The 25,382-nt window shown below is 40.9% G+C and overlaps 1 protein-coding gene across 1 annotated transcript in view; it reads right to left on the bottom strand.

The window, feature by feature from the left end:
• Positions 1-24,970, bottom strand: part of LOC147660781 (muscle, skeletal receptor tyrosine protein kinase-like) — a gene marked incomplete at its 3' end in the record, with an annotated part of 233,936 nt that extends 208,966 nt beyond the window's left edge. Inside the window, exon 1 of the mRNA XM_086951470.1 lies at positions 24,626-24,970. Within this exon, the coding sequence (XP_086807596.1) occupies positions 24,626-24,704 (79 nt within the window). The remainder of the gene's footprint in view (positions 1-24,625) is intronic.
• Positions 24,971-25,382: the final 412 nt, after the last annotated feature.

A 25,382-nucleotide genomic window follows, 5' to 3' on the forward strand; every position in this document is an offset into this window, starting at 1 on the left:
TCAGATAGCAACTTTTTGCCCTTCCATTTTGTTAAACAAGAGTGATATTCAGTTTGCATTCCCTTTACTGCTATCGCATTCACCCTCTCATAGTGGTTGCGGTCATTCAGCTGCGCATATGCCTCTTTCTCATACATTTCCTTTGTTAGTAAGACCACATTACCTCCCTTATCACTTGGTCGTACTATGATGTCCTTGTCCTTGTTTAGTTTCGATACCAATTGCTCATAGTCCATTGTTTGTTGATTATTTTTGTAGTGCCCTTTACATATTCGTTTGTGTAACTCTTTGAGGTCATTTGTTACATTCTCGTGGAAAATGTCAATTCCGTCGCGTGGCATAATGGGACAAAATGTATATGGTGGTTTAAAAGGTGTGAGTCCCGTATCACCCTCTTTCTCCCTTTGTGTACCAGGAGTGCTTATCAGTTGAGGCACCGGCTCTGCTCCCTCTGTTTCCCATAACCCGGCTAACTCTTGAGAGAGCGTTCCGGGTTGTTCTCCTTGGCTCATGTTAATATCAGCAGGACGTTTGTTGGTATTTCTGAGTTTATGATATTTTCTTAGTTTTAACTTCCTTGTTGCCTTATAAATATCAGTCCGTGCTGCAACATAGTTCAAGTTTGATTTTGGTGCAAAGGATAACCCTAATTTCAGAATGTTTTCCTCCTTGTCCGTTAGTGCCATGGGGGTGAGATTAATTATGGTTTTGTTCGAGGAAACTATTGTTTCTTGATCCATTTCCCCCGACCTCTCCACGTGGACTGACTCCCGTTTCCTCCGCCGCCTCGTCCTTTTCCTCTTCCTTGTGATGTAGTTCTTCCTCCTTCGTTGTAGTTTTTTCGCGTCCCAGGTCTTAGTGACTGCAGTCTGTCTTGGCATAAAAAACTGATTTCTTCTCCCGGGGAGGGTCTTTTTCTTAGTGTGTCAGCCACCACCTCCCTTTGTTCCGACTCCGAGCCACTACCTCCCTCCGAGCTGAAGTCCGACATTGTGGAATCAGTTTGATCTTTACGCACTGTAGTTTGAGGCACTTTTTCACGTCTCGCTGCCTGTGTCTTGCCTGACAACGTGGTACGCATGGAGTCATATCGCTTTGAGAATGTAAAGATTTGCCTCAGTTCGTAATCTTTACGGTCCCTCTGGAACTTGTATGTCTTGCGGTCAATGATCTTTTCTTCTTCTTTTTTTAGCCTGATTTTCATTTCTTTTAACAGTTTCTCTTTTTCATCCTCCGGACCCATTGCTTCTAGTTCCTCATTTATGGCAGATATTTCCTCTAGAATTCGTGCACGGTCTATGTCTGCATATTTAATGAGGATGAGAACTTGCTGTCTCGATGCCCCGAGGGTTATATCAGCCCATTCCCTCATTAGGTCAGGATTGGGGTTTTCATAGCTGGGTGCTGTGAGTATTCGAAGTCCTCGAGGTATTCTATTTACGTCAATATACCTCTGTAGGGACTTCGATTCCCACCATTTGCTTTGTTCCTGGCGGGATTTCTTTTCTAAGATTTTGATTTTATCGTGCAGAGAGTCATTTTTGGGGCCACTGGCAGCTTCCGATTTGTTACGGGTGGTCGTTGTTGTTGGCTGACTATCCGAGAACATCGTGCTCGCCCTAGCCTCTCGTTCCTTTACGCTGTCGGCTGACATTTCAATCAGCTGTTAATTTAGTTGCGGTTATCCTGTTACACTGCGTATAATTATTTTTCAATCACAGGTAACACCGCGCATCCGTTAAAAACCTTCCTCCCTCCTGTACCTTGTTTGTCACTTTCGGAATCCTCACTCCTTATCCCGGGAATGCCGCGCCCTCTATTTGGTGCAGGTTCCTCGGGGGTTGTTGGATTTTCCGAAATCGCTCTCCGTACTCGGGGGGGTCCGACGCTGTTCTCCCTCACGGAAGTTCCAAACTTGCTCCAGGAAAACCCGGACCGGATACCACTTTGGCGTCGACCTATCAGCTCTTCCCTCTCAAGCTGGTTTTGGAAGGGGTCCGTGTAAAGCCGTGTGATATCTGTAACGGCTAAATATATCGAACAACCTCCGTCTCCTCCCGCAATCGCTCTCACTACGATCACGCTGTGGACACAGACACGGACCAGAAATTCAGATGCTGGTTAGATTTTATTCAGCTGTCGCCATAACGTTTCGGCACAAAGCCTTGATCACATGACAACGTAACCACATTTTACGTGAGTTTTTAAAGTGCACAGTGCTGTTTCGTGATTGGTCTAATCTTAAACATAAATATAAAGGAAAGACTCTTTGTCACAGGCATGTCATACCTATACATACAGGTTCAAAATAACTAGTGCATAAGAATTTTACCAGTACTTAGTTCCGCCTTTAAAATAAAAACCTGCATATTTGTGATAAACAATCTTGGGTTAAATCCCTGATCATATTTACACCTCATTTACACATTTTCAAAATTGTGGGATAAATCCCTTAGTTGTAAGTATTGCACAAATGTTAAATTAGTGGTCTTCCCCTGTGAATTAACCCCATTTCCCAATACGTGTAAAGTGCTTATGTGTGCTAATAAATATTAAATAAATTTATAAAATTGTCAGAGTAGGACTAAGCTTCTTACTTCAAATCCTTTCATTTCCTCAGTTCTGTTACTGCTCACATTGTCCCCTTCCTCTCTTATTGTACAGTACATTTCATTATTTTATCTTTAAGCTTCCCTTGCTATTATTTACTGATGGGCTTTATTTGATCATGATTTTATTATTTGTGATGGAGTGTTCTGAGCCTTAATATTCCAATTCATTATACCGGGATATGGGTATGACCTTCATGTCACGTTCACAAGTTATTAATTTTTACAGACCATTGTTATTGCATACAGTCTTCTTTGGTTGTCAGCTCGGGCTATAATACTGTGAACTATACTTTTATAAACAGTTTTTAGATCTTAAAACCATAAATATACTAAAATATACCAAATTACATTTTTCCTTTTATATGACACTACAACAAGCATTATAAATTCATTTATATACAATATGTAAAATCTCATGTGTTTTCCTCAGTATTTTGTTACTCGATCACTAACTAGGTTATATACCATTCTAATGCAGACATGTATAAAGGTCTTCAGTGAGGTTCAATCCCCCTGGCTGTTTACTATTGAACTTTAATATATAGTTGGTCTCCATTTTGCGCAATTTGGTCTCCCTATTGCCTCCTCTCCTACTGGCCGTAATAGCATCCACTACAAAATATGTCAGTTCTTTGTTGTTGCTCTGATGGTGTGTTTTGAAGTGGCGCGCCACCGGGTAGGTGTTGTCTTGTGTAGTTATTGCCCTTAGATGTTGCAAAATTCTTTATGGACGGGGAGCTTGGTGCTCCCCACATATTTTAGTTTGCAAGGGCATTCCAGGATATATACAGCGTATTCCGTCTTACACGTAAGTACTTTAGTGATTCGATGTTCGCGATCACTAAAGCCATCGCTGTATACCCGCTTATTGACAGCATGTACGCAGGCCTTACAGGTCTTACATTTGAAGAACCCTTGATTGTTTTTGTACCATGATGTGCTGTCAATTATCTCTGGACATGGCACTACTACCCTTTCTCTCATATTTGGAGCTTTACTGAACGTTATGGATGCCTTCTTGGGGAGGTTCTGGCCTATAATAGGGTCTTTACTGACTATAGGCCAGTTTTTGTCAATAATTTTGCGCACATCCCTGTGTTGATTGCAGTATCCCATTATTATTCGAAAAGGTTCAGTTATTGTCACCTCTACACTACTTGTTGTCAATGGGATACTAGGTGTCTCAGCCAAGACATCTTTGCAACCAAGCAACTCCTTTGTGTTTTTTTGTCATTGATTTCTGGATTGCCTGTTTTATGGTGTTTGCATGGTATCCACGTTCCAAAAATCTACGTGTACTAGCTTCCTGAGCCTTCTTCAGTTCCTCAGGTTCACTACATAGTCTCCTGAGCCTGAGCATCTCACCATACGGAATACTCCGTATCAGATGTGCTGGGTGAGTGCTTCTCGCATGTAGTATTGTGTTTCCCGCAGTGGATTTCCGGTATAGCCTACTCTCCAACTTGTTGTTATGTGTGTATACCTCGATGTCAAGAAAGGGCACCAGTGTCTGACTCATTGAGACTGTAAAGCTGATGTTTAGGTCATTTTTTGTTAATATTTTCAATGATATATATATATAGTGCTCTCCTAACTACGCTACTGGAATTGCTGTATGTTCTCTTCCAACAGCATCGGTGCCTGCCAACAGTGACAGCAGCCATTTGTAAATTAGCACAGGGTACTTCACTCTGTCAGGACAGGAGGCGGCACACCAGGAGACAGCACAAATAATTTTATTGTGCACCAAAATCAAGGACGACCTTGATTACGGTGCACAATAAAATTATTAAAGGACCCTGTGGTAATATATATATATATATATGTATATATATATATATATATATTACCTATCGCCAGTAGGTATATATAGTTAGGACCTAGTTACCATAGGAAATCCCCAATATTCTATTGGGAATAACTTTGGCGCCGATTGAGGAATCTGCGTGTAATTTTCCTTAAAATTGCTTCGCTCCGCTCCGCTCCTTCCCTGAAAGTTTCGGGGGGATTCGTCAAGCGGGGGCCGAGAAAAAAGGGGGGTCCCAAAACGTGTTTTCCCCATGTTAATTTCCATAGGGACATTTAGACACGGCTACAGCCCAAACGGCTGAATGGAATTACACCAAACTTGGCAAAATGGTAGGGCCTGGTATGCAGATGTGCCTTTGCTATGTTTGGTGAAAATCCCTCCAGTAGTTCTTGAGAAAATTGAATTTAACATTTTTCAAATGGCATTTTCTATGGGACCTTTAGACACGGCTACAGCCCGAACGGCTGAACGGAATTACACCAAACTTGGCAAAACGGTAGGGACAGGTATGCAGTAGTGCCTTTTCTATATTTGGTGAAAATCCCTCCAGTAGTTGTTGAGAAAATTGAATTTGAGCAAATTATATATCTATATGCGCTCAACATTCTATTGGGAATAACTTTGGCGCCGATTGAGGAATCTGTGTGTAATTTTCCAGAATTTTGGCCAGCTCCGCTCCGCTCCTTCCCTGAAAGTGTCGAGGGGATTCATCAAGCGGGGGCCGAAGGGGGGTCCCAAAACGTGTTTTCCCCATGTTAATTTCCATAGGGACCTTTAGACACGGCTACAGCCCGAACGGCTGAATGGAATTACACCAAACTTGGCAAAATGGTAGGGCCTAGTATGCAGATGTGCCTTTGCTATGTTTGGTGAAAATCCCTCCAGTAGTTCTTGAGAAAATTGAATTTGAAATTTTTCAAATGGCATTTTCTATGGGACCTTTAGACACGGCTACAGCCCGAACGGCTGAACGGAATTACACCAAACTTGGCAAAATGGTAGGGACAGGTATGCAGTAGTGCCTTTTCTATATTTGGTGAAAATCCCTCCAGTAGTTGTTGAGAAAATTGAATTTGAGCAAATTATATATCTATATGCGCTCAACATTCTATTGGGAATAACTTTGGCGCCGATTGAGGAATCTGTGTGTAATTTTCCAGAATTTTGGCCAGCTCCGCTCCGCTCCTTCCCTGAAAGTGTCGAGGGGATTCATCAAGCGGGGGCCGAAGGGGGGTCCCAAAACGTGTTTTCCCCATGTTAATTTCCATAGGGACCTTTAGACACGGCTACAGCCCGAACGGCTGAATGGAATTACACCAAACTTGGCAAAATGGTAGGGCCTGGTATGCAGATGTGCCTTTGCTATGTTTGGTGAAAATCCCTCCAGTAGTTCTTGAGAAAATTGAATTTGAAATTTTTCAAATGGCATTTTCTATGGGACCTTTAGACACGGCTACAGCCCAAACGGCTGAACGGAATTAGACCAAACTTGGCAAAATAGTAGGGACAGGTATGCAGTAGTGCCTTTTCTATATTTGGTGGAAATCCCTCCAGTAGTTGTTAAGAAAATTGAATTTGAGCAAATTATATATCTATATGCGCTCACCGTACGCGCACCGTAAGCGTATGGTACACGTACCAGACGCGTACGTGCGCGTACCCTTACATGCGCGAGCGAGTTTCTGATTGGCTGGCAGTCGACTGTCAACATTCCAAACTGTCCAAACCAGGAAGTGTTGGCCACCATCTTGTTTTTCAGGAGAACTGAGGCACAGGAGAGCCCAAAACAAGAGTGGAAAACACGAAAAGGGGGCAGGGTAGAGACCCCCCAACCCTTTAGCCCTTCTCAGGGGGTCCCAAAAGGACCCCCAAGGGCAAAAAAAAAAAGAAAAATTAAAATCGTGGGGTACGCGCACGGTACGCGTACGTTACGCGTACCGTGCGCATACCCCACGATTTAAAGTGTCACTGATGAAGGCGACGACGCCGAAACGCGTTTGTTGACTCAATTGTGTAACGCTGTGAATAAATGTGGCAATGAAAACTACGTGATAAGGCTCTGAGTGCCCTTAATTGAGGAGCGGCAGTAATCAGGACTGTGTGTTTTGAAAATATATATATATATATATATATATATATATATATATATATATATATATATATATATATCCAAACAAACGATCTTGAACCTCCAACCTGTGGCGAACAGAGACCAGCGAATCCCAAAGTAAGGCAAAGATGTTTTATTGCACCAGTTTCAAAAAGCACGCAGCGGACTGACGCGTTTCGGGCGGATGCCCTTGATCACATTATGGTTTTATAAACATCCTCACGTGGTGCCTAATGTCGCATCTATATGCTTACATGCACTCAATTTTGCATGATTTGCTAAAAAAAACATTTTCACATTTGTTTTTCATTCATTCTTACTTTTATTTATCCTTATAACTTTTGAGTCATTTGCTGCACAAACCTAGTGCTAAATATTAGTCTGATTACATTAAGGTGCATGCCAGTGTTGTATTGAAAGGTCTTTCAATGCTTAATATCCAATGGGACCATGTTGGAAGGGAGCCATGATATAATACTCTTTTTGTTCAATTTCACAGCCACTCGCACATTCTCACATTCAGAGATGTGCATGTTGGGTATCATAAGTCAAATTAAAATGCCCTTCACTCACCAAGGTGGACACATACAAATAAATGAATAAGAAAAATGTACGCTCTCCTTAACATTTCATCATTGATGAAGCCCCAGGCTATACAGCCTCTCAGGGGGGAAACATGTGTCTGCTATGTTTGGAAATTTCAACAACACAAATCAGACAATGAAATGTGTTTAAACTTAAGAAATTAAGTCTGAAAACAGAATGTGATCAAATTCAAGGATGTCATCCAAGGGATGACTTGAGGATGAATCAAGGAAAATGAAAAGAATCACATTGAGGATAAGATATATTTGTCATTTGTTTTTATTACAGAATTTTGTGCGGAATCATTTAAGTAAATGACTACTGGGTGTATACACTCATCACTTACTTACATATTTGGCTTTAGAGAGTAGTAGTTGGTCCAAACCTCAAGAGTGTACTACCCCCTAATAATAGGGCATTACCTAACAAGACATGAGTGTTGGGCCACAACCTTTTGTTCCACACAAATCTGCAAAGTAAAGTAGGATAGCTGCAAAATTATTGTGGTGTGAGCAACAGTATCACTTCTTTAGCAAATCAGAACACAAGATTGATACTTGTTGCCATCTTACATCTGCACCATAGCAACTCCAACTAGAACTCCGACAAGAACAAGGCAGCTACTGTATTGGAAATAAACCACTATGTCATCACCTTACTGTGTTCTTCGAAGCATGTGGGGAGAGGATGTGTGAAGTTGGAGAGGAGGTGAGCAGGAGTGAGTAAAAGAGGTGGCATCCATCGTGTTCAAAATGGAGATCTATACGGACATGTGGCTAAACTAAATTACATTAATAACTTCACTTCTGTACATCATATGAAATTTGTTTAAAATGCAACTATATTGATTCAGTCTATATATGCAGGGTCATATGTAAAATTGCATCTCATATGTTATTAGTGCACAAAAATATAAACTTTAAAACAATCCCCCAGTGGCTAGCTAAAGGGCAAGGAGCAGAAAGTAAACATTTCTGTTCCTGAAGTTGCCTTTATATAATGAAACCAGGAGTGTTGAGGGAACTATCTTAGATGATCAGAACCTCTTCATTTTGGAAAGGTCATTCTTCATGCCCATTCACTACATGTTCGCTTTGTAACTATCACCTGTTGCTATCAGTAAGTGCATGCAGCTTATGCACGTACAGTTTTTGGTCTCTTTTACAAAAGTATATATGTCTGAGCAAAATCAAGAACCAAAGAAAGCCGAAATAAAAATTACAAAATACATGCAGTATGTTTGACCTACTTTGCAAAATAACTAAACATGTTTAATCCCTTCAGTATAACCCCTAAGTTTGTAAAAGCTTGGCGAATCAAAGTCCATGTAAGTTAACCAGATAATTAATTGGTTCTTGATTTTTAATTCACTTAATAAATAAGTGCATTCTGAGATTTGCATTCTTCATCTTCTTCAATTACTAAAAATTATTTGCGAAGGGAAAAACCAAGGCTATCTACATAGTGTTTGGCTTAAGTGCAGTAATAAGGCAACACTTTCCGTGACTTATTTTAGTGCTAGAGAGATGAAGGTACTACATTTTACCCTTACAAGTATTTAATTTTGTAAGAGACCAAAAGCTGTACGTGTATGAACTGCATGTACTGATGCAAACAGGTGATATTTCCAAAGAGGCGAAATATTGAATTGGCATATAATGTTCTTTCCAAAGTCGAGAAGTTTTGATTATCTAAGATAGTTACCTTGCTACTCTTCGTCTTATGATAAATAGGTAGCATCAGGAACAGAAAAGTTTACTGTCCCTGTATATATAGCCTGAATTAATATAGTTGCAACTGAAACGAATTTCATATGATGTATAGAAGTGAAGTAATGGGTTTTAGTTAGGCCACATGTCAGTAAAGATCTCTATTTTGAACAAGATGTATTACATTTCTATTACTCACTCCTACTTCCCCTTGCACACATCCTTTTTCCACATGCTTCGCAGAACACAAAGATTATGACATAATGGTTTATTTCCACTGCAGTAGGTGTCTTGTTAGTGCTGGATTTGCTATGGTGTGAATGTAAGATTCCAAAAAGTATCTATCTCATTTGGTTCCTTCATCAGTTCCACTGTCTAGGAGAAAGTCTTACTTTCGAGAAGTTTCATATTTGTTTGAACATCTTCGGATGATATTTAGCATAGAGGTTGTTGAATATGTTTTTATTAGAAATGGGATGGTGTTTGTATTTGCATAGTGACATATATTATTCTTGAGTTTTGATTGGTTAAAAAAATTATACTATTGCTCATACCACAATGATTTTGCAACTCTCCTAATTTACTATGCAATATTTTTGTTTAAGAAACCCTTTATTTTAGCGGTGAAACACTAATTTTCCTGTGCTGCCTGAGTTTCTTATGATTTTTAGATGCAGAATATTTTCAGATTTTTTTTACATGCTTTGTGTAACTTTATATGTGAGATCTTTTATAGCACTGACTTTGTACAGCATATTTGGAATTTTTATATAAAACCCTTTACATTTTTAATGATCTAGAACTCAATTATTGTGTGGTAGCCTTTATTTAATTAACTCATCATACTCTGCTAATTGATGTTTGGGGAGGTGCCTTAACACAGGGACACACTGCCTCTTGAAATTGAGGTTTAACACGGTCTTCGATCCAGTAAACTGATTGCAGTAAATTTCACGGTGTCCACCTTTTGGGGTACGGTTTTACTCTCACACCACTCAGTAGCAATAGGATGTTGCTGAGCAGGGCAGTAGCCACAAGGTGGCCCAGCAGGGCCCAGCCCTCCTATAGGTGTGCCTGGCCCCCTACATCTGAGGCCAGTATATTGCTAAATGAACCTTTACATGAGTTTAAATATGTGTCCTTATGTATTAGGCAGCCTTTCGTTCTGGCATCCTTACAAGTTAAATTTTACTCCGGGGGTTGACATAGCTTGATTCATTTCAGAGTGTGCCCTCTGCCCATCGTTTCTACTGCTGCTGTGTTCTAGACACTATAGTGCACCGTCTTCACTCAGGCAATAAAGGTAGGGTGGTACCATAGTAGCTGAGGAGATTTTGTTTTTTTATTGTTTTTATAGACAACATGAGAAAATACCAAACAACAAACACATAGCATCGAAATAAACAAGAAAAGAAATATACATTTCTAGAATTCATTAAAAAGAAAAACAAAAATAAGTAACTCATAATATTTTTAACGCCATATGAATGTCCCAGAGAAGTTAGATAAATGAACCGCAGATTTTTTCTAGTTTCCGTAATGATTGGATCCCCCTCATGTTAGCGAATGCAGATTCAATATCATATGTTTCTTTGACCAGACTCCACCACTCCAGAACCGACGGTGGGCTCTGTGATATCCAGACCTGAGCTATTGTCAGTCTGGCACAAGCTAATAAATTAGTTATTAAATCTTTCTGACTAGTATTCCTATTTTGCCCTCCCAACATTACCTCCAATACTGTGAATGATATAGATCTCCCAAGTTTCTGATTCAAGACCTGAGCAACTCTTCGACAAAATTCTGTTAGTTCTGGACAAAAAAAACATGTGTTTCAGACCAGCTGCTACTAGATCGCATTTTGGGAACTTTGTCCGGTCACTAGTAGAATTATTTGAAGACCATTTTGCTATCCTTTCAGGTGTATAGTATAGCGAGCATATCGTTCTATATTGCTGTAGTCTCAGGTTAGAAGAGTGTACTGATTTACTAATGCTACTGAGAGCTGAGGAAATAGTATTAGCAGTAATATTAGTACCCATTCTTTGGCTTCATCTCTCCGCTAATCTCACAAATCATCAACCTTGTAACAATTAAAACTTTTATATCCAGCGCAAATCAATGATTTATCCTTAACCGCATATAGACAACTCCATATATCAGAATCCGAAATGACTGTAAGATTCATACTATGTATGAAGTAATCAAGGATCTGATAATACTTAAGCTGCATACCTTCTGTGAGATTATATAAAATCTTCAGTGTTTCAAATGTTATAAACCCACTGTGATCATCTAGATCCCCAAGGATTTTTATGCCCGAGCTAGACCAATGCTTGCCAGCCCCATCATGAAATATTTTTGGAAGGCCTGGATGACCCCACAGTGGAAGTTTAGAATGATAAAACGATGTCTTGCACTTGATAAGAATAGCGCGCCAAATAATTATGCTATCCCGCGCGGTCTTAAATTTTACCCTTTTAAAATAATTCGGGTCATTAATTCTGAAAAGAAACATATTGGAATCTTCGCCTAACATAAATATGCAGGAAAAAAACGTATTACTAGGGTTTAGTAAACTACGGAAACGGCTAAGAAAGGCTGACCAAAAATATAATTTCAAATCTGGGAAATCAAGACCCACTTGATTGAATGGAAGCTTTAACAGAGCGATTGCTCGGCGTGCTTTTGTAACCCCAAATAAAGCTGCTAAGAATCCCATCTAGATGTTTAAAAAAATAATTATCAACACGTAAAGGGATGGACCGGAACAAATAAAGAAACTTAGGCAGAATCTTCATTTTTATTAGATTTATCCACCCATTTATACCTAGAGGCACCTTATGCAATTTTTTTTAATTAAATAGCTGTTTCTTTCAGCAAAACCTCATAGTTAATGCTGCTATTTCATTTATTTTTGCAGAGACTCTGACCCCTAGATAAGTAGCAACAGTACAAACTCCCTGTATTGGAACCAAGGATTTATAATTCATTAATACTTGGGTTTTGTTAATATTCAGTCTGTATGTAGAGATAGCCCGAAATCTCCTTTCCTCCTGAATTATCCCCTTCATGGCTTCAGCAACATCTGTTGAATATATTGCGATGTCGTCTGCATATACAGTCATTTTTATAGAGTTCGGGCCTAAGACAAAAGGGGCTATCTGCGGTTGGTTTTGTAAAGCCGAGAGAAATGGCTCCATTATTAATGCAAATAGCAAGGGTGACACAAGGCACCCTTGCCGAGTGCCACGAGATATGAAAAACTTGGAAGATTGCAGCCCCGCATAAGTAACTTTGGCAGTCGGGTGGTCATATAAAGCTTGTATCCATTGCAAAAACTGGCCTTTAAAACCAAATGCTGACAATGTAGCCCAGTGAAAGTCCCACCCCACTCGGTCAAAAGCTTTTTCTGCGTCTAATAGTATCATGCCGAGTGGGGTTGACTTAGTCCAGGCCACGTCAAATGCTGTCACAGCCATATTTACATGGGCCTTAGTGTCTCTTCTTAAGATGAACCCATGTTGCTGAGGGGATACCAAACTAGGCATTATCGGTGCCAGACGAGTCGCCAAGATTTTAGCAAATATTTTTGCGGCATTGTTTATAAGTGATATGGGTCTGTAAGACCCCCATTCGTCAGCTGGTTTATTTTTTTTTTAGAAAAAACACAATCTGTGTGGTATTCCATGTATTAGGAGCCTTTCTTCCTGCCCCAATAAAACTAATGACCTGCCTGAAAAGTGGGAGTAACTCATCCATGCATGTGTTATAGAACGCCAGGGGTATTGAATCCTCTCCCGCTGCTTTACCCAACGGGAGGGCAGCAATTGCAAGTTTAATTTCCTCCATCTTGACATCCCCTATTAGTGAGTCAGATTTTTCATTCTATTAGTGAGTCAGATTTTTCATTCTCCATATATTTTATTGTGCCAGTATCTATATATATAAGTATATCGTCCATTTCAGGGCGATTTTCCAGGGTATAGAGCTCTCGATAATAATTAACAAATTGCTCCAAGATCTGTCCAGGATGATTACAGAAAAAGTAACCCCTTAATTGCTTTTATACGGGTCTTGGCCATATCGTCTGCAACTTTATATGCAAAGATCTTGCCTATTTTTTCTACGCTCTCATACTGAGATAGACGGTATTTATTTAGTTTTGCAATACTTCTTTCCCTGACTGTGCTTTTTAAAGCAGACTTAAGGTCCATCAAGCTATAACCCAATGTCTCTGCATTTGTAGAGCCCTGGAGTAATGCCTCAGCTAATTGATTCTCTATTAAAAGTATATTTGAGATGGTTTCCTCTGTTTCTTTCTTACATTCATGGTTCTGTCTCCATATAAATTGCTGAGTGAAGCCCCTTATACTAGCCTTACAGGCATCCCATACCACAGTTGGTGATGCTGAGTCGGTATTTATTTCAATAAATTCTTTCAGATGTTCCTTAAGCTGCACTATAAAGTCTAAGTTTAAAAATAAATATCTGGGGAAGGAAAAAAGCTGAGGTCTCTGCCTCTCCACTGATGTATTAAAAGAAAGGAGGATAGGGTTGTGGCCAGAGGTGACTCTTGGGCAAATCTCCATAGTACTTGATTCTAGGATCTTTTCTGAAACCCAGGCCTTGTCTATGCATGAACATAATTTATGTGCAGCGGAATAATAGGTATAGCCTGCCACATTTGGGTATAATACCCGCCAAGCATCCCTTACAGCATGTTTTTGACCCAATTCCCTAATAGCAGCACATGTCCTTTGCATCCTCTGAAAAGCCCCTCGTCTGGTAGTGTCGATATCATAGTTCATAATACAATTAAAATCGCCCATTATTACATGTTCTCCATCTCAACCCAAAAGCTCAATGTTCACCCGATCGAAAATTGAAGGATCATCTATATTTGAACCATATATAGCACAAAACGTGTATTTACAGCCTTCCAATACTACTTGTGCTATGATCCATCTTCCCCCTTTATCTGAAGCTGTTCTACTAATCTAGGCTCTAAATTGCTGATGTTTGAGAATAGCTACTCCTCGTATTGAAGCATTTAAATCTGTACAAACAACTACATCATAACCTAGTTGCCTTAGTAAATTTTGGTCTTTAAAAGAAATATGTGTCTCTGATATCAAAGCTAGTTGTGGGTTGTACGTCCTTAACTCTTCGAAAACTAATCACCTCTTATTTTTACTATTCAGTCCCGCCACATTCCAAGCTAAACATCTCAACCGATACATCTTAATAGTTTACTACCTCCTTCCTTATTCATTACACCCAAGATAGTCTTGCTATTAACGTTCTTTGTACACATTATCCTCATGTTGTTTTTAAAAAAAGTTTTTACCCCCGTGAATCCACCCAACCCCTAACCCTCCCGCCCCACACCTTCCCTTAGCTCCAAGAGGAGTATTCCCCTCTTTAACCAGCTGCCGCTCTCTGGGCAGTCCTACAGAGTCGCAGCCGTGGTGATCTACCACGCACCTCTTTGTTCTACCTTACACATTTTAGAGATTATAATTATTGTACCCTGTTCCAAATGGAGTGTATAAGAATAAGTAAAAAGAGATAGGAAAACAAAAAAAAAGAGGATCATTAGCATCCTCGCTTGATTTAACTGAACGGACATCAAACCTCCATAAATCTATAGCAATATACGTAATTATTACAAATCATTGTTCTACATCTTCTCCGCAACTTCAGCTTGCCATTTGGCAATTGATTGTTCAGCTTCTTTTTCATCCGTAAAAAAGTATGTGTGTCCGCTCTTAAAGACTTTTAAACGCGCTGGTTCTTGCAGAAAAGCTTGACCACCAAGGGCTTTGTTTGGGTCTATGAATTGGCGCAGCTTCCAGCGCCTTTCCATTGTGGCTTTACTTAAGTCTGACCTTACAAAGAAAGTAACAGATTCTATTGAAACAGGAAAGTTAGGTCTAGCCTTCAGTGAAACAGCCTGTGGCAACAAGAACTTTCCCAGATAAATCAGAAAGGGCAGAGGGTATTGACCCCCCCTTATTCCTCTGGACTAATGGAAGTCTATGAGCCCTTTGTAACTGTGAGTCAAAGTCCCAGTCGGAGAGATCTGGAAATGCCTTCTGAAGTAGTTGAACTATGTATGCCCTCGGATCTGACCCTTCTCCTCCTTCCGGAATTCCAAAGAGTCTAAGATTTTGTCGTCGTTGACTATTCTCCATGTCCTACAGCTTGACCTGCATGCTTGTGATCTGAGCCTCATGTTTATTCACAAGAAACTCTGTGCGTGCCGACAATTCTTCAGTGCCCACAACCCTTTGTTGCAGCTCTGAGTTCTCCTGCGTCAGTCCACCTAGTTTGCCCTCCATCTCCTACAGAAAGTACAGCATTCTATTATTATCTTCTCGCACCTGTAAATAGTGCTGTTGCGCTTCTTGTCTTTGCTCGTTTAATATTTGTAGTATCAAGCTAAATGATGATGGTATATCTTCCTGATTATCCATAGCCGTAGCCCCATCTTTTAACTGAGTAGCCACTTGAGTCAGATTAGAGCTTTCTATAGTGTGAGCCAAACTGGAAGCTGAGGCTAGAGCTGATGTTGAAGCTGGGATCGTGGATTGATTCTCATCCGGGGAGCTCAGCTTGGAGCTATAAAGCGGAGTTACGGGCTTCGGGTGAGCCTTCACTAAATATCCATCCGTGGGACTGGTACCTGAGAGCCGCAATGCCATAGTCTTAACGCCGCCCTTTGCCTGCACCGATTTCCGTAAAGGGCTATTGTCAGCAATGGCTTTCCCCCGTGGTGTTATAATATTCTGCCCACCAGTTATTTTTTTCTTTTTTATTTTTAAACTTCCCCCTTCCTTTCTTACCCCCAGCTGTTTTGTTTGTATCCGTAGGGGTTCGAACTATAGCTTCTGTTAGCTCTTCAAAATCTTTGACAGAGCCTGAGTCCTCACCTACGCCCGTTTCATCCATCAAACCATCTAGAGCCACACAGATCTTTGCCCCCAGTTCCGCCACTGTGGCAGTTCTGAGAATATCAGTAGGGGTAACAATAGGATAAATTCCTAGTTTTTACGCATTTGGTAAGTTTCTTGATGCATTAAGTGCACCAAAAGAGTCGTAAGAGTCAGGTAAGCTAATCAAGCTCCTATCCGGTATTTCAGACATATCCAGTGGCTGAATTACTACAGGACTAAGGGTCTCTGCCGGTTCTGTGTGTAAGGGAGAAAGGTTCTGGTTCTGTTTTTAGCGAGAAAGGAATGTTTTGAGGGGTGGTTGTGGAAGTGCCATCAGAGGTAGGAAGAAATAATGCAGTAAAAAAATATATTTTGCAATCCCCTCTTATCTGTCTAATAATATCACTGTGTTGTGTAAAAAGGAACTCAGATATGTTTCCAGGAAATCAATGCCTAGAACAAATGCCATGGAAACTGTCACATTAACTTTACAAACACTAGTTCAAATGAGGAAGTATAAGAGATTGAGTGTCTGCTGTTTTAACTTGTGAGACACATACAGGTCACAGCTTACAATACCAGCAATATCGTTTGGTGAGTTAATGCAGCTGTTGCATATATATTAGTATTTGGAATATCAAGGTCTCTTATTTATTTTATTAATTCATACAGTGTAAAGCCAGATCCAAGGAGAGATGGAGAACCACAGAAAGGAGTTTCTGTGTCAAGTCATTTTTATTTGAATTTAGAATAGAACATATATACAATATTCACCCCAATGTACCCCAGACATAGATCTCATATAACCTGACACAGGAGTTCTGCTGTTTTGAATAAAGCCACCACTGAAGCTGGTGTGCAATTACACAGTGTGCCACATGGCTACTCCATGGCAAAGAGAGCCTACTAAGAAATTTTGGAATAGGAACAAGAGGCAAGAAAGGGTGGGAAGAGGGAGACATAAAATCTGGTGGAAGGGGGGGCGGGAGGGGGGAGTCAGGAAGAAAGAATACAATTCTTGGTCTTGCATGAATGCAGGAGGTATGAATAGAGGGAGAAACCACATCAAAATATCACCAATATACTAGTGCTGCATATCTACCTCTGCCCCAAAACAACCCCATATACCTAGAAGGACAATCAAATGGTATTCCCTAACTCAATAGTGGAATCGCTACTACAGTCAGAGTTCACCCCTTCAGTAGCTTTATTGATGCTGTCTGCCCTTGTTCACCAACTTTGGCCTTGCCAGTTACATTAAGCAGGATGTGACCACTAAGCTAGCAGTTCTAGTGCAACAGTCTTTGTACTGGCATGCATCTCCAAACTGATAAATGGGAAAATTAGAAACCTCCTATGTTCCACTTGCATTTGTCTGAGCCATAAACGTCTAGGTCACAATGGAGCACAATCTCAGTACTGCTTCCACTTTTTCTAGGGAGCCCTCTCGCTGAGATAAAAGTCTATACAGGCACACAATCAGAGTACTATCAGACTATCCAGAAAGGGAAGGTACTCAGAAAGATGTTTCCATCTTTTCAATCAAAAACCCACCAGTCTGGTACCTAAAAACCCTAATCCTAAATCGATGTCTGATTTTCCAGTTACTCAATCCTTGCTTCCACTGACAATACCCCAGTTACCTACCTCAAACTTTGCCTACATGCCATGTCTTCACATAACTTGTCCACCTGCCCCTCCGTTTGCTGTGTTTCGCTAGCACATCTTTCATTGGGGTAGCCATGCCTTTCATTTTAGTGTCAGCACACTCAATTTTTGCCTAAGCAGTCATAGATGAGAGAGTTTTCAATTTTGTCCAGCTTTTTTAAGTAAGTGTCCGTCCCTCTGCCAGATCACACTGATAGTTGTCTTACTGATACCATCACTTCCCATCCCTATCTTTCTGCAAGAGAGAGTTTGTGAAAAGGGGACTCTTCTTCTTACTTTGAATTTTGTCTACATTATGTCATTGTAGATGGTGTATACTGCTACCAAAAAGGCATCAGAAAACTCACGGTTTGCTCCCACCTTCAGCCCGCTGTGCTGTACAGGTCTGCCCTGATCGAACTAAAAGTTGTATCCAGTAGCCATTTCAGGATTTGCCCCTTCCTCCATTAGCTGCTGGCAGTGCGCCTACACCTGAGGTTGCACCAGTCCTTCTCTCTCACAGGTACTACCAGTGTCTCCTACAAATTCATTTTACCCAGCTACCACCTTGCCATCCTCTACAACTTCAAGAGAGAGCACTTCCAACACCACAGATTCAGTAGCGTAGAACCGACCACTCTATGTGGCAACTGTTATCGCCTTAGAGGTGCTAGTAGCCAAACAATGGCAATGACCATAAGTAGCTCAAAAAGCAGCAGCAACTCAGCACACAACCAGGCTTGGCCCCTCTCTAGAGACCAATTAAATGACAGTAGGAGCATCACAACCACTACACCATGGTAAATATATGTTGTAACTGTCTTTTATATGGTGCTTCACACCATTGATTAGTCACCAAAGCGCATCGGTGTACAGACAGGACGCTGCATGATTGGAAGTGCTTGGTTGGACGCTTGTTGAATTGCAGTGTCTCCTACCTGGGAAGTTCTACAGTTTTGTGCATGACTCACCAAATTAGGCGCTGAAACCTAAATCAGATTAAGAGCACTAGTTGCGTAGTGGAGGAGAGACAACTGAGAGACGGTATGCATATGGCTTACATTTATTTATAGTGCTGCAACCTAAATCAGATTAAGAGCACTAATTGCGTAGTGGAGGAGAGACAACTGAGAGATCGTACGCATATGGTTTACATTCATGTATAGTGCCGCAAACTAAATCAGATTAAGAGCACTAATTACGTAGTGGAGAGACAACTGAGAGATGGTAAGCATATGATTTACATTCACATTCATGTATAGTGCGCAACCTAAATCAGATTAAGAGCACTAATTGCGCAGTGGAGGAGAGACAACTGAGAGATGGTAAGCATATGGTTTAGATTCATGTATAGTGCCGCAAACTAAATCAGATTAAGAGCACTAATTGTGTAGTGGAGAGACAACTGAGAGATGGTAAGCATATGGTTTACATTCATGTATAGTGCCGCAACCTAAATCAGATTAAGAGCACTAATTGCGTAGTGGAGAGACAACTGAGAGATGGTAAGCATATGGTTTACATTCATGTATAGTGCCGCAACCTAAATCAGATTAAGAGCACCAATTGCGTAGTGGAGAGACAACTGAGAGATGGTAAGCATATGGTTTACATTCATGTATAGTGCCGCAACCTAAATCAGATTAAGAGCACTAATTGCGTAGTGGAGAGACAACTGAGAGATGGTAAGCATATGGTTTACATTCATGTATAGTGCCGCAACCTAAATCAGATTAAGAGCACCAATTGCGTAGTGGAGAGACAACTGAGAGATGGTACGCATATGGTTTACATTCATGTATAGTGCCGCAACCTAAATCAGATTTAGAGCACTAATTGCGTAGTGGAGGAGATACAACTGAGAGATGGTACGCATATGGTTTACATTCATGTATAGTGCCGCAAACTAAATCAGATTAAGAGCACTAATTGCGTAGTGGAGGAGAGACAACTGAGAGATGGTAAGCATATGATTTACATTCACATTCATGTATAGTGCGCAACCTAAATCAGATTAAGAGCACTAATTGTGTAGTGGAGGAGAGACAACTGAGAGATCGTACGCATATGGTTTACATTCATGTATAGTGCCGCAAACTAAATCAGATTAAGAGCACTAATTGTGTAGTGGAGGAGAGACAACTGAGAGATGGTACCCATGTGGTTGACATTAATTTATAGCTTTAGCTGTTTGAACGTGTTTAAGCTGAGTGTGGCCTTGGAAGTCATTTGGTGTTGTGTGTGATGGGTCATTGAAAGCATTTCCCATGCTGTTGCGCTTATGTATGAAGTGGAACAAACTAGTGTCAAACATAGACACAAATGTAGACTTTGCTACCATACTTGTCAGACCAATGGTTACAGTTCATTGTTGGGTTTCAGCACCAGAGGAGAAACCCAAAGCAATGCAGTGGATTACAGTACGGACATAATAAATTCATTTTCTACTCTACCCCAAAGCAACAGAGGGCAACCTAAATGGTAGGTACTGGATACAGGAAATTAAAGGAAATTGCATGAAAAGTCCACTTAGGAGTGACATAGAAGGCAACAGAGAAAGCCCCAAGTTTACATGTTTTCATAGGAAGTGTTTATTCAGGTCTATCCTTAAGAAATATGGGGCGACCCCAAGCATACACATGGTACAGGCAGCATGGCAATTTACTTGTACAGTCCACTCAGACGTGAGAGCAGAACATCGCACCAACAACCATGGTGATGTGTTTGGTTACCCCTGGGCACCAAACAAGTAATCTACAGCAATGCACTGGAGGTACGCATGGATGGTAAATGCTAACTAACACACAGTCAGATGTGTTGCAGCCATGGTACATGATCTGAAGAGTCCATCACTGAATGCTTTGGTTACATGCTACTAGGTCATGATCAACATGTAGGCAAACAAAGGAGACAAACAAATGCGTCAATTCACAACAAAATGATATAGCCCAAATGTCTAGCTCCTAGTAATCATGTGTAGTCTGTTATCATACCCAATGAACAGCGTCACGCAGGTTTCAGTACGTGCCTAAAAGGGCAAGTATTGTATAGATACCACCCAGGCGAACCAGGCAAGCAACTCATACTCAAGAATGAAATACCAGCTGCCAGAGTGAATCCCTATAGAATCTATCTAGGATAGACTGAGGAGCCACCCACAGGTGTGCACTGGTTGCAGGTAGCCATGGTGTCAACTCTATGGAGACAGTTAGTGAGCAACCAGATGATAACAGGCTGGTGGATATTTGGTGCTACACTCGATAATAGTGCTGATAATATAGCAGTGTAGTGTAAGGAATGGAAGGTATATGATTTGTAGGTTAGATAAGGTGAAGGAGAAATGTAGGGGAAGAGGGAGAAAAGAAGTCCCGGGTCTTGCCATGGACCTACTATACCAAAAGAGACCCAAATAGGGAAGAGTTGAAAGGAAGATGGTATTACCTTGTAGCCCTTCATCTGCAAGACTGAGCTAGAAACACTGAGAACAGAGGTAATATCAGTGGCTGGAGATGTCACAAGGTCGTTGCCAAGCAAAACAAAAAAAATGAAAAATAGGTTAGACCTGTTGCAGTGTCAGCATCTTTTAAATTACTTTAATTGAAATACCCTAGTGACTTTGTGGTTTGATGTCAATGAGTAGCACCTCTGTGCTACGAGATGGGAATGGGGGGATCGAGGGTGTTCCTAGTCGCCTCTCCTCTCTGTCTTTGTTATAATCATCAAAGTAACAAAAAACAAGTGAAGTATTTGGGACGAAAAGTAGTAAGCATGGTTTTAAATGTAGACATTTTTCCTGCATCAACTCTTACAGAGTCATCAGGGATTAGTGCACATTAATAACTACATTCATATTCCCTGCCGGGTGGGGGGAGTTATGGTTGGTCTGAAGGAGCATTTCAGAGGTTTAAGGTGACAGCCTGCTGTCCCTGAAGTCATTCTGATCTGCGGGGAAAACCCAACACAGACACTGTCCAAAATAATGCAGAACCCCTAACCTACCTTTCAAACTAAGAATGCATTTATTAGGGGGTGGCTGCCCATGTCTCCATAAAGATATGCTCCTCTGAGTATCCTTTATTATGTGTGAAAGCAGATTGCCCACTGCCACATCCCTCCAGCAGTGATCTGAGGAGCGACCATGGGACACTGACACCTTTGCATTAGTGCTTGAGCTGCCTGGTGGCGTCAGAATGTAGATAAACAGTGTTTGCTTCCCATTACAATATGATCAGGATTGGAGTGAAAGTGGGCGAATGATAAGGGTGTTGACAACAGGACTTTGTTTTCTATGTTTTGGGGGGGGGTGTTAAAAAAATAAACGTCTAGTCTTAGCATACCAAGTATTGTAGACTAAAAATCCAGAAATGATGAGAGATAACACAAATGATACAGAGACACTTAGAAACTAATATTCAACTACAAAATGAGTTTCACAATTTTCTGTATTTTTTATAATACAACTTGAATTCAAATGTATCCCCTAACAGCCATAAATGTTAATTCTGCCCAAATATTAAGTAACAAGAAAAGATAAGATATGTCAAGCATTTAATGTCCAAGCAGATTACAGTGACTGAAGTAACATTTCATTTCTCGCACGATTTGTAGAAAATCACTTATTTCGAAAATTGCATTCAACCTACAGGAATCTACCAACAAGCTAGTAACTCGTCCCACGAACTTCGTGTGATGATGTGTCCACGTAGATAGTTTACATTAATATGTAAATAATTCGTACCGATATTGCTGCATAGGATAGACATCACGTTTCTATTCAAGTTGTGAAATGAAAAACGCACTCTGTTTTCACAATATTCGTATTTTTACAATTAAGTTTGTTCAGTCCTTGCATAATTGTGATTCATGTCAAAGTCAAATCTTTATTGTTTAGCTACTAAAAACCATTACTAATAGCATACCTCAATAAAAAGGGAAGGACAGGCAGGGATTCAAAGTGCATATTACAGCACCACTGTAATAGAAAGCTTTAAAATTGTTAGTATAAACATTAAAACCAATAAAAGCTCTTAGGATGGTCGGCAAGGAACTAGTGATAGCCTAGTCTTTCTTTGCTCCCGATGGAATGCTGTTGTCTTTAATTGAGAGAGCTGCTGTTTTAAAATGTTCACAAATTTGGCTTATCTCCCCAATGTCACCGGAGACCGGCTACTAAAGAAAATAATGGATGCCTGTGTGCAGGTGCGTGCACCCTCGGCCAAAAAGACTGGTAGCAACGGAATGCAATAATAATCGCAAATCGCGCTTGGCGTGTTTTCTGTATTACCATCTATCGCTGGTTGACATTGCTGTGTTAGAGGCGTATCAGCAATGCCTTGGTCAGAGGCAATGTCAAAACCAGCGATTTACGGTGATAAGCAACAATAGCGTGAGAAATCATGCGATAATTTCTCAGCGCTAATGAAATGCTTGCTAATATGCAAGTGTGAACTTAACCAGACAATCCACCTCCCATGCAAAAGGTGGGTAAGTCACCTTTCAAACAGGTGTTAGATTCCTGCGATAACCGCGGTTAGTGCGGCTTTTCATATAGCTTCGCGTGTCCGGGGCAGGATTGTAAATAGTGCGATGTTTGGTTTGCGACTGTTTTCAGGTATTATTGATGAGGAGACGCCTACTTTGCATGTCATTAGCAATAAATATCGCTGACATGCAAAGCAGGAAAAAAAAAGGAGCTATCTCGAGAAAACAAGCTCAAAGCATATTAGCGTGTTCTTGTAGATAGTGCGAAGAAAAAATTGCCGCTTTTTCAGCGATACGTGCCGAAAAAGTGGCGATAGTTTTCTTGATAACATGCCCCTAGGTGTTACATATCTTTTAAGCTAGTTCTTTTCATACCTCTTTACGCAACGCATGCATTTTACCACTAACTAGTTCATGTTTAACTCGGGCTGCATATGTTCATTAATAAATATTCTGACTGGTTTTCAAAAGAATAAAATAATTTTTGATTTTATATACCTCCAATTTGTCTATCAATTAGTTATATACCATTCTAATTAAAGTGAAGCACAGGTGATGTCTAACATAATAAACAGGCTCTGACAAAAACATCACTTGCCACAAGTTACCAGATGTCCATACACTGTTATTTCTTCATCCTCCTCAACCATATTACCTACATGACACATTTAAAGTATACACCAGGAAAGGCAAAAACTATTTAGTTTCCAATATCCAGCTTTCAACGATTCACACAACTGTACACAAAGGTGTAAACCATTAAGCTGCCTGGTCATTGGTTATAAAAGAGCCATGACAGCATGTGCTGGATGCATCCCAAGAGTCATGACAATACCGGTGTCCTCATAAAAGATGCTAAACATGTATCTCACACATCTGTACACATGGGAAGTGCAGAACCTTCTGAGCTGACTTACCTTGGGAGGAAACTGAGCCATGGTTGCCCAATGCCTTTATCAACGACAATACAATGTATAGTAACTAACTCTTAGTTCTCTCATTCATGGTCAGTCCACAGCTTTGCCTTCTCTGGAGCTGCCAGTAAACAACAGTAAGTCTCAAAGGGATATGACTTTCTAGTGCCACTTCGTGCTCCACAGACAGATGACCCCGTTTGCCCAGAGTGTGCACAGCTGAAGCCAGTTTTTGATCAACAAAGAGAGGCTCAGAAGAAAAATATAAAAAATGAGGCACACGAGAACATTGAGTCCTTGAAACATAAGGGCTCATATGTTCCCTCAGCATAAAAGAGGGGCCGCTGTTCGTGAAAATCCTAGTGAGTGAGTGCAAAAGCAACGCATTTCTGTACTTATTGAAACACAACAATCTCATCAAAACGAAAATACAACAGAAATGTCTTTTCTGCCACAGACAGGATAAAATAGGCAAAAAAACAAACATGTCTCAAAAAAATTCGTTACAAATCAAAACGTTTTAGGCTGCTTTTAAATGCTGGACATTAATCTCCTCAGTCGGTATCAGCCGCACAGACAAGTGCAGAATGATCAATGCATGGCTTCGCGAATGAATGCCATGCCATACAAGCAAAGGTACGTTAAAAACGTATGTTCATATTCCCGAAAACGTCGTTAAGCAAAGTTATGCCCATAGTCATTTATTTTCAAGATTCCAAAAGCTTGGTATTGAGGTGAGCGGATCTCGTTTGCTACCACAAATCTATCTCCAGAATCACACACACACACACACAGCAAGAGAGGTGCGGCGCCACTCACCTTTTGGAAGTTTTTCTGCCGAGCACAGCACGGCCAGGGCAAGGATTTGGAGGACTGGAATGTTTGCAAAGTCTCTCATGGTGAACCCCGCGAAAAGAGTGTCCTAGAACCAGGGGGCCACACTCCGTCTCTGTTTCATTTTGAAAGCATGATTTGGCAACCCGTTTCTCGCAGCTCCCGACCCCGGCTGCTGCAGGCACTGCCGGGGCTAAGTATATTCAGGAATTCTCCGCCTTGGCCACAGTGACAGACAAGAGCAGCTGTCCCATGCACTAATGTCAATATGAAAACACAGGGCTTATGGAAGAAGGGAAAGAAAATCCCAGAAGGATATTTTGTGGAGGAGACGAGGAGGACGGCTTGGAGCACAATGTGGCTACTCTACACTGGCGACTGCGCAACTGTAGGCTTGTAGCCCGCCCGCACTGTTGCTTGTGTAGGAACAAGAGCTTTGTCCTTCACACACCTGCCGCATGTGTGACTGGTATTTCAGTTACTTTCGCCCCTTCCTTTTTTGTTACCACTTTCGAACTGTGCTTCTGCTCATAAACTGGAACAAACCACCTGTCAGCTGTCACAGGAGGCTTTTGTTTGCGGTTATTTTCGTGGTCTAACCTGGATGAAAAGCTTTTGCGCCCGGCCTTCTTTGCTGCAGATACCACTTCGATAAAGTATTCACTGGCTGCTCTGTACTACGAGAGTTTACGCGTTGGTTGTGCCCAGTGCTTGACATGGAAACATAGAAGTGCAGGTATTC

The sequence above is a fragment of the Lissotriton vulgaris genome, unplaced genomic scaffold (assembly GCF_964263255.1).
Source record: "Lissotriton vulgaris unplaced genomic scaffold, aLisVul1.2 SCAFFOLD_2330, whole genome shotgun sequence".
In the NCBI taxonomy this organism is placed as follows: Eukaryota; Metazoa; Chordata; class Amphibia; order Caudata; family Salamandridae; genus Lissotriton; species Lissotriton vulgaris.